The sequence below is a fragment of the Phocoena phocoena genome, chromosome 2, assembly GCF_963924675.1.
Source record: "Phocoena phocoena chromosome 2, mPhoPho1.1, whole genome shotgun sequence".
Taxonomy (NCBI): Eukaryota; Metazoa; Chordata; class Mammalia; order Artiodactyla; family Phocoenidae; genus Phocoena; species Phocoena phocoena.
This window is the reverse complement of record NC_089220.1, coordinates 25,011,984-25,025,946: the sequence shown is the minus strand read 5'-3', so window position 1 is coordinate 25,025,946 and position 13,963 is coordinate 25,011,984. Positions and strand designations below refer to the sequence as shown.

The window sequence follows — 13,963 nt, the reverse complement described above, 5'->3', positions numbered from 1 at the left end:
TTTCATTATTTAGCACAGATAAGTCATTTATCCAGAGGTCACGCATCACATGGACCCATGCTCTAGGATAGGGCAAAGAAATTATCTAAGGTAACTTTGAGAGCTGTTACCATTCGTTTTTCAGTCACCTAAATCTGTGTGCTGAATCAACAAGGCTGATGCACCTATGGCAAATAACTAGCTAAGTGCTAGCTATGTACATATATATATATAAGCATAGATACACATACATTTACATATATGAGCATATATGTACACTCAGGTCAAAGCATGCTATTTCTAGTAATACCTTATATGAGAGAGAGAAGATAATGCTGTAGCTTTGTTAGCAGGGAGCTTCTCACAAGGCTCCATGTGTTGTTCACGACATTAATGAATTATATTCTTCCCCAAGGAATCAATTTATGAAACTAAAAATGATCAACACTCCCAAGAGATAACAAGGATGCATGTACCACAGATCAGAAAAAACATTAAGGGAGAATTCTGATTTAAGAAAACAGGCTTAAATCAATGAAAATGAGACATACTACTTTTTTCTTATTTTTCAATGCAAACCAGATCAATCTTACCACAAAATATTATACAGCTGAAGAGTAGAGAGCTCAAGGCTGATAACATGAAATATTTCACTAGAGCAAAAGTGATTTTAGAAGCATTAAAAAAGCAAATGTATGTCTCACACTCACAATGGAGATTCTTCTCAAAGTGAAAAAACAAAACAAAAAAACCCAATTGCTCCCCTTTATTATAACTTTTCTGTAGTCAACACTGCCCTCTAGTGATATAAAAGTCAAATATCAGAAAGCGAACATCACTTGGTTCACTTGAGTATGTTTTAGTCAGAGAATCTAGTTTGGACTACAAATCCCAGCAAAGACAGAATAAATAGATTCAGGATGACCTTTATTATATACTGTATGTTAAATTAGAAACTCTTTTAAAAGGCATTAAATCAAGGACACTAATTCACGGAAACAGCAGCTTTTAAATACTATGGGAACAAAACATCACTACACAGTGAATTACATCTTCACATAAAATTATACAATTCAAGAAAGACCCTGAAGGGCTTCTCTGGTGGCACAGTGGTTGCGAGTCCGCCTGCCGATGCAGGGGACACGGGTTTGTGCCCCGGTCTGGGAGGATCCCACATGCCGTGGAGCGGCTGGGCCCGTGAGCCATGGCCGCTGGGCCTGCGCGTCTGGAGCCTGTGCTCCGCAGCGGGAGAGGCCACAGCAGTGAGGGGCCTGCGTACCGCAAAAAAAAAAGAAAGACCCTGAAGACTTATCACCTAAGATATGAGAATACGTAGGATAGTGAGATTAAAGCCTCACCATCTGTAGACAAGAAAATTCAACAGGAAATGAGCCAGGCTAGTTCTCATGGTGTGTGTAAACACACTGAAAAGTGTCCCTAGAAACCAAGACCTCACATACCTGCCAGCACTGCCCATTAGTATACCTGACTCCTCCTTTTAGGAAAAAAGCTCAAGAAAAAGAGTACTTTTGATTGCTAAGTATTTACTGAGCCCAGGAAATTTTCCAAGAAAAGAAAGACTTACCAAGGGTGGTGCCATCCTGCCCCATGATGCACTTCATAGAAGTGATGATCTGCTCCACAACAGGTGGTGACAGTGATGTGGCGTACACTGCACTATGAGAATGTGTCCGCAGATAGTCGATCAGCTCCTGGGGAGTTCACAGAAGCAAGGCATTAGAGGCAGTGCGTGAATTCACCAGCAATGTCACTGCCTTCCTCCCAGGTGACAGAAGCCTCCTCCCTTCAATAGCACTGGAATAGGCACATCTATCTGAGACACGAGATCAACCAATACAGTCAAAGCACACTGTCAGCAACAACTGGGTCAGACACATGGCAACATCCTTAGGCTTTGTTTTGTTTTGTTTTTTTGGCTGTGATGCGCAGCTTGTGGGATCTTAGTTCCCAGACCAGGGATTGATCCTGCGCCATCAGCAGTGAAAGAGAGGAGTCCTGACCACTGGGCCACCAGGGAATTCTCTGTTTCGTTTTTTAAACATGCCACAACATGAAAGGAAGAAGAACTAGCTTTAAAGAAGACCTCTAAACTTAGAGAACATATCATTTAATGTTATAAACAGCTCTGCAATGCTAAATTCAACAAGAAAGCGTTTGAATTGCTGTTTAGATACAACTTACTTCTAAGTATTACAGAAAATATCATTTGCATCTTATCCCATGCCTGCAAAGCTCATCCGTACATTCCCGAATAAGAGACGGGTCTCTAATATCAATTTTAAAAACACTAAATGTCCTCTCCAGATAAACAGAGATTTATAAAATGATATAAATGTGGCAAAAGTTAAACAGAAATTCATTGGGTCTTTCATAATGACACTAAAGCCATCTCACTGAATAAAAAAAAAAAAAACTTGTCTGTCTGTCACAAAAATTTCAAAACAATCAGTTGTATAGCTCTATTCTCTGATACCTTTTAACTTCACTAAGTCTTTATATAAAATGTGCACACAAAGAAGCTTATGTTCCAGAACCAAAACAGGAGACAGAAAATGCCGCCAGGAAACAGTGTAGATACTAAAAATTGTACAAAACCAAAAAAACCATAAATACACTGTACCTCAATGATCTCCCAGAGTATTATTTTTCTATCCTTTTGTTTAGCAACAAATCTTACCAAAAACCAATCAATTCTCCAAAGTGAGCCTGGTCCTTTTAAAAATTGAAGTAAATATCTATTGAACTTGACTAAAACCACTGATAATGGGGTTTCTCTAAAAGACAATGAATTATTAAGAGAAAGTCCATGCTTTAAGACTCCCAGTGTCAAATTTTAAAGAGGAATTTAAGGACATTTATTTAAGGACATTTAAGCACCTACCATGTACTATGTACAAATACTTGACATACACTGTTTTTTTCCCTAAAACTGGAGAGTTTTTTAAAATAACAGTTTTATTAATATACAATTCACATACCATAGTATTCACTTTTTCAAACTGTATAATTTAGTGGCTTTCAGTATATTCACAGAGCTGTGCAACTTTCATTACTATCTAATTTTAGAACATTTTCATTACCTCAAAAAGAAACCTCACACCCATTAGCAGTCACTTTCTACTTCCCCCATCTCCTGAGGCCCTGGCAACCACTAACCTATTTCTGTCTCTATGACTTGCCTATTCTGGATATATCATATAAAAAAAAATACTTTAGCCTTTTGTGACTGACTTCTTTAATTTAACATAAGGCTTTCAAGGTTATTTCTACGTTATAGCATGGACATATATTATTTTTTAAACCTTAACTACAATCTTATAAGCCAGGCACATTTATCTCTGTTTTCCTGATAAGGAAATCGGAAGGTTAAATACTTTGCCCAAGGTCTCATGAAGTTTGGGAAATACTCAAACCTAGGGCTCTGTCTCCATGGTTGAAGCATTTCCACCATGCTACACTGATTCTCAAATACCCCAGAGTTCATTATGTAATTTTTGAATTGGAAAATACAATGCCTTGTTAGTACACCAGAGCTAGCAGAGTAATCTTTTTTCTTCCTGTCTTGATGCTCACCCAAGATGCATCTGAATCCAAGGGCAGGGGAAGAAACTGGTCTTCTATCCCCCACCAGTTCCCATGACATCCCCACTATGTTTGAAATAGTGAGCACAGCTCAAACCCAACAGAAGACTATGGCAAACAGGCAGCACCACTGTGTGTTCTTTCATACAAGAGCGTATTCTGTACTCAGACCAGGATGTAGTTTAGAACGAATAAGAAAACAATAAACAATGAACAGAACCAGCTTATCAGAGTCACTCACCAGGCAGCTGAAGTGTGAAGTGTGCTGGCATTATACGCCTAAATCACAAACAAATTTAGGATCTCCACATCCAAGTTTGGGACTCTATCTGCTAAATGTGAGTAACCAAATTGAAATCTAGTAGCCAATACCTTTATGAACCTTAACTGCTTGATTCTCAGGGCCCATTTACCTTCTTGCCTCCGATGTATCCTCCAGAAGCACCAAAGCTCTTTGTGAATGTTCCCATCATAATGTCCACATCCTCAGGATCCAGGCCAAAGTAATCCACCACACCTCGTCCTGTAGGGCCCAGAGCCCCAATGCTGTGAGCTTCATCTAGATACAAGTATGCCTTGTATTTCTTCTTAAGGGCAATCACTTCAGGAAGGCGAACAATAGATCCCTCCATGCTGGCAAAACAGGGTAAAAAATACACACACTGAGACTTCTTAACTCTCAAAAATTAGGAGTTGGACACTTTATTATTATTAATTTTTTAAGTTTACTGCCTTTTTAAATGGTCTGACAACTCTGCCTGTGTTTTTTTTTTTTAGCAGTTTTAACAATTCTTTATTTCCTTGGGTTCATACTAACTCAGGTGAACTTCCAGACAACTTTAGAATAAAAAAATTTTCCCCAGATATATTACACTTGTGGTCCATAATCTTCTCATTCAGTCTCAACAATACCATTGGAACCAAGTTGCAATCTATATTATTAGCCTTCTACATAAAACATGTAACAGTTCTTAACTTACTTTTCCAGTATATTTTATAAGGCAGTTCTGTTATTAACTCACTACTCTCTTCCAGCACTTATTAAATCTTTGTTCATTAATAGACTGCAATGGTTTTTTATCCCCCAAAGGAAAAAGAAAGGATTAATATTTACTGAACATCAACAAGGTGCCGAGTTCATTACACTAGTTTTCCATATCCAGAGTTACAACAAGATTTGGGAACAAGAAAAAATAAGATTACCCTCCAAAGGCTAAACTACAAAGCAGCACATGGTGAAGGAAATTAGCCAGCCTTAAAAGAAGCATACCTGTGGTTTTAAACTGGCAAAGAAAGACAATGCCATGGATAGGCAGATATCTAAAGGAAAGGAGACTGGATCTTTTAAAACAAACACCAGAATACAAGTGATCTTAATTCACCACAGAGGGACAGAGGTCACAGTAGATTCTTCTAAAGTTTGTAATTATAGGCAACATTAGACTTTGCATCACATTGCATGTGTAATTAAAATTACATGAAAAGAATAAAAAACATTAGGAGATGAAAGAATAAATGCAAGGGCTGCAAACAGGTAAGCAAAATAAAATATTTCTTAAAATTAAATGGCGTGGGCTTCCCCAGTGGCGCAGTGGTTGAGAGTCCACCTGCCGATGTAGGGGACACAGGTTCGTGCCCCGTTCCGGGAAAATCCCACATGCCGCAGAGCAGCTGGGCCCATGGGCCCGCTGAGCCTGCGCGTCCGGAGCCTGTGCTCCGCAACGGGAGAGGCCACAGCAGTGAGAGGCCTGCGTACCGCAAAAAAAAAAAAAAAAAAAAAAAAAATTAAATGGCGTGTAATTTGTTCTGACATATTGGAAAACATATTCCAATTCTTGCCCCTATGTATAAACCCCCTCTACAAACAGTGGAAAAATAAAGGAGCCAAATAGAAAGGAGATCTGGAGATCATACAGCATGATGGAAAGAATAAAGAAGAGCCAGGTATTTTAACAAGTCAGAAACCCTGTCTCCTTAGTTCCAGAGGAGTCTAGATTAGTGTCCCCTTCAGCTTAAAACTTCTATGACTCCATGGCGCAAATCAGACATAAGAATAATAAAGCAGGATTACCTATATATTCCCTCCACAAGGATTAGAATTTTCTTCCAGGGCCTTCGTGTCCGAGGTTGACCATAAACAATGGCATCTTTCAACAACTTCTCTAGGCTTTGCATATCTGTGGCACACAAAAAATAATTTCAGCACAAAGTATCTTCCTCTTTGCTAACTTTATTCCTAAAGTGCAAATATACATTTCTTATTCAGGAAGTGTGTCTCAGATAGCAAAGGACATTAACATAATTAGAACTGGGCAGAAAAAGATAGGGCCAAATGGGTAAGCTACTGCTGGCTTGAATTAAAATCTCATCTAGAATGTAACAAGTGTTCAAAACCACAGAAACTCGACTAAATGAGTGTGGCACAAGTGATTCAGTTGGTTAGCATGCTTATGAAATGACCAGTGTTTCATGTGAAATACCTTGCCATTCAGGTAGCTTTTTCTGTATTTATACAATCAACTGTATCTTTAATCATTCAGAAGTAAATGCATGAAGAAGGCTGAGCAAGAAAGTGTGAATGAAGTACTACAAATACATGCACCTCCTAAGAAGCAAAATATGGGAGAAAAACTTCAAAGTGTATACCCCATTTCCTTTCACCTAGGATATATTCAATAAAAGCCTGCTAAGTAGCTTTATCTTGGTAGTGGGTTGAATATACACCAGTCTGGGCAAGCATGAACCTATGTGTTAGCAAGCTTGGCCATCAGTTGAGACTGTTCCATGTCTGACTTGACCAGCTGCCTGTCCACAACCAAGTTCTTCTGGCTCTGTTGGTCATTAAGGTGGTTAACAGGCCCAGCAAACACTTGGCTAGTACTACCACTAATGAGGAGCATAATTTTCCTGTTAAAGACAAATGCTTTGAAGACCACTGCTACCACCACTACAGACTGCATACTTAAAATATCTGCCCTGAAGCAATGTCCCTACAAACCCCCCGCCCAAAAATCTATGCAACATTAAGTCTAGTGTGTGTTTACCAGGGGTGGGAGGCATCCCATAAATCTGATTTTATATCCTTTACTGTTCATCACTGAAGGAAAGGGTTACAAACTTACATGAATTTGCTCTCTTCATAAAAGAAGAGAGCAAATTGGCAGAAAAGAGAAATAAGATAATAAGAACACATACTACAAACACAAAATGGGTGTGTTTACCAGGGGTGGGAGGCATCCCATAAATCTGATTTTATATCCTTTACTGTTCATCACTGAAGGAAAGGGTTACAAACTTACATGAATTTGCTCTCTTCATAAAAGAAGAGAGCAAATTGGCAGAAAAGAGAAATAAGATAATAAGAACACATACTACAAACACAAAATGGCCCAAAGCTGTGACTGTGTTTACACCTTTGGTTATTCATAACAAAACAATCTATCTGCTATCTAACCTAGAGATAGGAGATGCTCCCACAAAGTAAAAAGTCTCATCTGAAGCCACTAGTCTTGCTGCAGAGGGCGACATGTGGCAAACAGCAGGAGACAAGTAAAAATGGACTCATTGTTTCAGTTTCCTCTGTTTATATACAGAAGGGAAGGGAAAAATAAACACTGATTCAAAATTTTAGATGAAAGGAAATATCTATGGAATGCTTGACCATATTATCTACCCAGGAAAAAAAAATTCAATACCTCTCTCATAGTATACTCTCCAAATCCCATGTAAACTAAAGATTTAGATAAAAATGGGGAAGGCCATTACACAAAATCCAAACAAAAGTCTTAAGACAATAAATGTGACAACATAAACATTTTAATAAGTCTGTACAGCAAGACACTAAAAATAAAGTTAAAAATAAAAAATATTGCAACATAAAAGGCTCTTATAATCAGTAAAAAGAGAAACAGTTTGGGGCTTTCCTGGTAGCACAGTAGTTGAGAGTCCGCCTGCCGATGCGGGAGACATGGGTTTGTGCCCTGGTCCGGGAAGATCCCACGTGCCGCGGAGCGGCTGGGCCCGTGAGCCATGGCCGCTGAGCCTGTGTGTCCGGAGCCTGTGCTCCGCAACAGGAGAGGCCACAACAGTGAGAGGCCCGCGTATCGCAAAAAAAAAAAAAAAAAAAAAGTTGCTCAACACTTAATAATCAAAGCAATAAAAATTAATATGTTATTGGACTTATTAGATTAGAAAAGATTTTAAATGATGCATAATGGCCTATGTTGGCCTGTGAGTAGAAACAGTCACTGTTTTTGAGTTGAGTTGTTGTGTAAAAATTTGTACCATATTTGGAGGCAATCTGGAAAAGCATAGCAAATTTATACCATTTTAACCATGCATTCTAAAGACTGCTGGGAATTTATCCTAAGGTACTAACCAGACCAGTGAGCAAAAATGTGAATGTTAAGTGGTACTGTTTGTAGCAGAAAAATTCAGAAACAACCTGGATGTTCAAACTGAGGGATGGACTGAATGAGGGCACTGCCTGCCACCCTGGCATTACGGGAGGAGGACAGTCACACGTACTCCAAAGTTCCCGATGTGTTGCAAGAAAACAGCAAGTCACACAACAGTGTTTAATAATTCCCATTTACATAAAACAAAATACTGTATATATCTTTCTCACTGTAAAACATTTTAGACAAAACAAAGACAAAAGGAAGAAAGTTATTACCATCCATAAACCTCCATCCAGAGGCACAGACCTAACATTTGGGCGTATATTCTTTTAGCCTTTTGTCTATACATGTACACAGTCTGGTAAATGATGATACTGAACAGCTTGGTAATCTTTCCTCTCTACAAGAGGGTTTTAACTTGGAAAGTTATGCATTTTTATTGTGATTATTTTAATAATACACAAAGATATTTCCATTTAGAGAGAAAGGTCTGGCTTAGTCCCACTCTTCTCCGTGCTTATACAGCACCTGTTCATATCTGCATTTCAGTATTCGTCTGTTGTATTCTAACTACTGGTTTGTCTATAGTCTCTTTAGCAACCAGTCAGAGATCCTTGAGATCAGGGAGCTTGCTTTATTCACCTTAATACCCCTAATGTTATGACAAGACATACCACAGGCATCTAGCAAATGCATACTAAACAAGTGACTTGTAAACAAGGAAGATGAAAAAGTTCAAAGTAAAAAAAAAGAACAATGTTTTTTTTTTCAATGTTTTTACTTTGTACCAAAAGGCTTCCTTCAGCCTTTACTTTTATTCCAATGAGAAAGATAATAACTTTTAAAAGACTGGACCAGAAAGACATTTTAAATGTTGCTACTTCAGTTTCACTTATATTTCCTATTAATGTAATTAATGTTACCACTGCCACTAACCCAAAGAATATTACACACTAAAGCCAGCAGTAAATTCCATAACAAACTCACTGTTGTGCTTGAAGACTCGAATGGTTGCTCCTGAGAGTCTGGCTCCTAGAACCAATGATGCATGGTTCAGTTCATCACTCAGAATCAGGCAACCCTGCAAAACCACAAGCACAGGAAGGTAAGAAGCTGGGGGGAAAGGTTTAGTTAGCCAAACCACAAAATGCTAAAATCATTAATAATTATATCTTATTAAGGAAAGCCTGCACAATGGCAAAGTTATCAATTTGCTCTGAAATCTTTGTTTATATTATTATATTAATATTATATATGATATTGATATTATATTTATTAGTTTATTATATTATAATAAAATATTATATAAATCATTATTACTGTTTACATGCTATAACTTTTTCCATCCTTTTACTTTTAACCTGTGTCTTCAATTTTTTTTTTTTTTTTTTTAAATTTTGGCCATGCCGTGTAACTTGCAGGATCTTAGTTTACCCAAATAGGGATTGAACCTGGGCTCACAGCAGTGAAAGCACTGAGTCCTAATCACTGGACCAGGGAATTCCTTGTGTCTTTAAATTTAAAGTAGGTCTCTGGTGGAAGCCTATTTAATTTTATCTAGTCTGACAATCTCTATCTTCTAATTGTAATATATAAACCATTCATATTTAATATGATATCAATATAGTTGTGTTTAAATCTCTTCTCTTGCTTTTTGTTTTCTATTTGTCCCACCTATTCCTTGAGGAACCATATATGTATGTTAACGTAGTCCAAGTACCTCATTTCAAAAAGGAAAATTTGAGGCTCAGAAAGGTTGTGACATGCTCATGGTCACACAGCTAAATCTGACCATATAACCAACCAAAAAAATCTCAGGTCTTCTGCTCATTAATACACTGATTTTTCAATATACCATGCCTAGATATCAATGTTAAAATGAGATGTGTAGGGCCAGCCCTTGAGGGCCCTTTCAAGTTGATAGTGCCAATCTGTTAAAATGTGATTTACAAGGTCTCTTATCTTTTATCTCTTCCACTGTCCCCTCACAAACTCTACCCACAGAAAATAAGATACATACATATATATTACTTTTAACTTATTATTTACCTATATTATTACTTTTAACCTATATTATTAGCTATATTATACATATATGTATTATATATATATACACACATAATTGGCCCATATATCTCTGAACAACACGCATTACCATAAGAACAAGTATTAGGGACCTATATATTTTCATATTTTTCTATTACAAAAAAACCACCTGATAAATAATTTCCAAACTAAACATCCTTTCTTCCATAATTTTAGTCTTTTATGAGAATTTATTTATGAGAATCCCTTTAAAACTGTATGAAACAAAGAAGGCAAGAGTCATCTAATGGAAGGAGAAAAGATCATGGGTTCCAGAGAAAAAGCTTCAACTGATAAAAGTCTCCATGGGATACACTTACACACAAATTATATAAAATTTTATGATAGAAATATCTTTGGGTAAACTATGTTTAAAGTTTACAAGAGCTTCTGGCTTGCCTGAATGCCTTACAAAACAGAAGAAGATATATACGAGGGAGTTTTCATAAATGACAGACTAAATCTTACTTTGCTAACAAGAGCAGGAATGTTCATTGAGTTTGTTGCAAATCCCATGCCATATGTCATAGCAGCTTCCACTCCCAAGAAACTTGCCACAAGCTTCTCTAGCTCTTCATGCTTGTCCAGGTTTCCTGTGTGAAGAAGTTAATGAAGTCAATACCACCAAACCCCAAATCTAAGAATTACTCATTACTTTATAAAAAGAAATCATAGTCTATGTGTTATAACCTTTTCAGACTAAGGTCTATTAAGGAGTCAGTATTACGGAGAGTAAAGACTCATAAAGAATACAATAGTTGAATAAAATCCGATGCAGCACCTGTGGTGGCATTTCTATAAAAAGGGTTGCCAACAATTTCTCCCATTCCTGTTCACACATGCTGGTTCCAAGTCTATGCCTTAAGGGGACTGGCAGCATCTGCTTTTATACATTTGAAGTCAGCTGCCATGTAAAATAGTCTAACTAGCCTGTTGTAAAGACAGATCATGTGGACAGGGAGGGGCTCTGGAGGATGAGGGACTATGGAAGGAAGGGGCAGGGCTCACCACTCAGCTGAGGCGCCAGACATGTAAGTGACACTATCTTGGATACTCTATCGTCAGTCATAATGCTCCACCCAACTCCACATGGAGCCGAGATAAAATGTCAAGTCCTTTCCAAATTACAGAATCACAAGCAAATAAGTACATGTTTCTGTTTTAAGCCACTAAGTTTTGGAATGATCTGTTATGTAGCAAAAGCCAAGTTAAAAAACACCTTCCCTCACTTTGTATTATGATTTTACATCAAATGCTCAAATTTTACATCAAGTGCTCAAATCCTTAAGGACCGAACAACACTGATTAATGATAATGGCTGCATGCAGAGAGAAAAGCAGCAGAGAAAAAAGACTATTGAACTTGGATACTATGTGTCCTTAAAGCTTAAGCAAGTCATTTATCCTCTCTGGGCCTGTTTCTTATCTGTTAAATACCAATAATAATATTTGCTCTATCTATCCCATGACATTGTTGTAAAGATCAGAAGGGATAAGACGTTCAAGAAATTTATACAATACAAAGCGCCGTAAAGACATAAGGTGGGCTTCCCTGGTGGCGCAGTGGTTAAGAATCCGCCTGCCAATGAAGGGGACACGGGTTCAAGCCCTGGCCCGGGAACATCCCACACGCCACGGAGCAACTAAGCCCATGCGCCACAACTACTGAAGCCCACGCACCTAGAGCCTGTGCTCCACCACGAGAAGCCACTGTAGTGAGAAGCCCACACACCGCAGCGAAGAGTAGCCCCCGCTCACCACAACTAGAGCAAGCTCGCGCACAGCAACGAAGACCCAATGCAGCCAAAAATAAATAAATAAAAATTTAAAAGTATCCTTTTAAAAAAGATGTAAGGTATGATTACTCTATGTCATCACTGCACAGTGCTCCCTTAACCACATCACTGGGGATAGACCCATGTGAAATAATAATGAATTGTTGTTTTAATCTACTAAGCTTTGGGGTGATTCACAGTAATAAACATCCAGAAAGTTGCCTTATAACTTTTATGGTTATCAGTTCTCTTGAACAAAATGGAAAAATTAGGAATCCTCCTTTGAACTTAAATAAATCTCTTTGTAGAAATCTGTTCACTTTCACATTTTATAGACTTGTAATAATAATAAAAGAGTTAATGTTTATTGAGGGTTTACCATGTTACAAGCACTTTACATGAATTAGCTTATTCAATTCTTGAAACACCTCTATAGTGTAGGAATTATTATTAGCCCCAATTTACCAGTATGGAAGCAGATTAATGCTCATATGCCCATGAGCTCAGTACTAGTAAGTAGTACTCTCAATCACTATCATTTGCAAAAGCCAATAAAGTCAACATTAAAGTTATAAATGAAACAAATACTTAATGGAACTTTTCCAGAGATGTTCTGTAAGTATAACATAATGGAAAAGATAAATATATCTCAAAACACACTGAAAGCATTAAAATCATCCATCACTTCAGAAAAATAAAGCATTCTTTTTACCTGATCTAAACTACATGGGAAAGTATGTATTTGGATGCTCTATACAGTATTCTAGCTCTATCTCAGTATTATTCCCTCCTGAGTAAAAACGTTAAGAATAAGAACAGCAGCTGGCCAAACAGAGCCTACACTTACCAATTTCCTGCCGAGTGCTGCACACTCCAACTCCATATTCCTCCAGGACTTTGGCAGCTGCCTCCTGACATGGTCCAGTATTCCGTGCAAACCCAAGATAGTTGTAGGAACCCATGTTTATAACATCTTTAATTACATTCCCTGTGTACCTGTATTTCAATAGCATAAAAGTTCATGAAACTCAAAAGCAAATCAAATACATGTGATAATAAACTTATTGATAATACAAAAGGAAGCACCATCTATAGGAAGTAGAGAGAATATGGTCTAGATGAAAAGCAACTCAAACTCACTACCAATTAGGAAGACAGAAGTTAAAACAAAATACCAGTTTTTACTTATCAATAGGGATGTTTAAAAACTGACCATATATCATGGGAATTCCCTGGCAGTCCAATGGTTAGAACTCGGCGCTTTCACTTCTGTGGCCCTGGTTCAATCCCTGGTCAGGGAACTAAGATCCTGCAAGCCATGAGGCAAAGCCAAAAAACATTTTTAAAAATTTTTTAAAATAAATAAATAAAAATAAAAACTGACTACATCCAGTGTTGGCCACGACACTCTCATACGCTGTAGATAAGAATATCAGTCAGTATCTTTCTTTGGAGGGCAGTTTGACAGTACTTCTCTATTAAAAGATATACATATCTTTGACTCAGCAATTCCTACACACAAATAAAAGGATATACGCTTAAGGATCCTTTAAGGGTCACTACACAATTTGTCTACTGTGTCCCTTTCCCAGGCACACAGACCAGTGACTTTCCACATGGTGGAAGCTCAGTCAGCCTGGGACCCCGAGTGAGGACAACATGGTTCAGAGGCTCCACCGATCTAAGATGGACATGAAGTAGGGACAAGAAATAAACTGCTTCTGTCTCAACGCTGAGGTTTTGGGGGTTTTTAACACAGGATGACGTAGCCCAATCTACTCTACATTATATGTATCTATACTGTAGAACACTAAGCAGCCACTACAAATAGTGAGCCTGCTGTGAACGTACACACGAAGGATGCTGTTACCGGTATGTTAGCAAGTAAAAAAAGCGAGATATAAAATAATTTCCATAGTATGATCCCATTTTTGTAAATCAAAACTACCTGTGTGCAACCCCAGTAGTACAATATATATATATACACGCCACAGAAAACATATGGAGGAATAATATACAATAAACTGATAACAATGGTCACCTCTGGGGAGTGAGGATTTGTGGCGAAGTGGATTTGCAAAAGCATAGTGGTTAGCTGTCATAGGGAACCTTCAGTTTATTT

The 13,963-nt window shown here is 37.8% G+C and overlaps 1 protein-coding gene across 1 annotated transcript in view; it reads right to left on the bottom strand.

Annotated features, from left to right (window-relative positions):
- Positions 1-13,963, bottom strand: part of SPTLC2 (serine palmitoyltransferase long chain base subunit 2) — a 109,521-nt gene that overhangs the window by 57,796 nt on the left and 37,762 nt on the right. Inside the window, exons 4-9 of the mRNA XM_065871866.1 lie at positions 12,689-12,837; positions 10,536-10,660; positions 8,970-9,063; positions 5,654-5,759; positions 3,996-4,215; positions 1,565-1,691 (exon numbers count right to left, since the gene is read on the bottom strand). Of these exons, the coding sequence (XP_065727938.1) occupies positions 1,565-1,691; positions 3,996-4,215; positions 5,654-5,759; positions 8,970-9,063; positions 10,536-10,660; positions 12,689-12,837 (821 nt within the window). The remainder of the gene's footprint in view (positions 1-1,564; positions 1,692-3,995; positions 4,216-5,653; positions 5,760-8,969; positions 9,064-10,535; positions 10,661-12,688; positions 12,838-13,963) is intronic.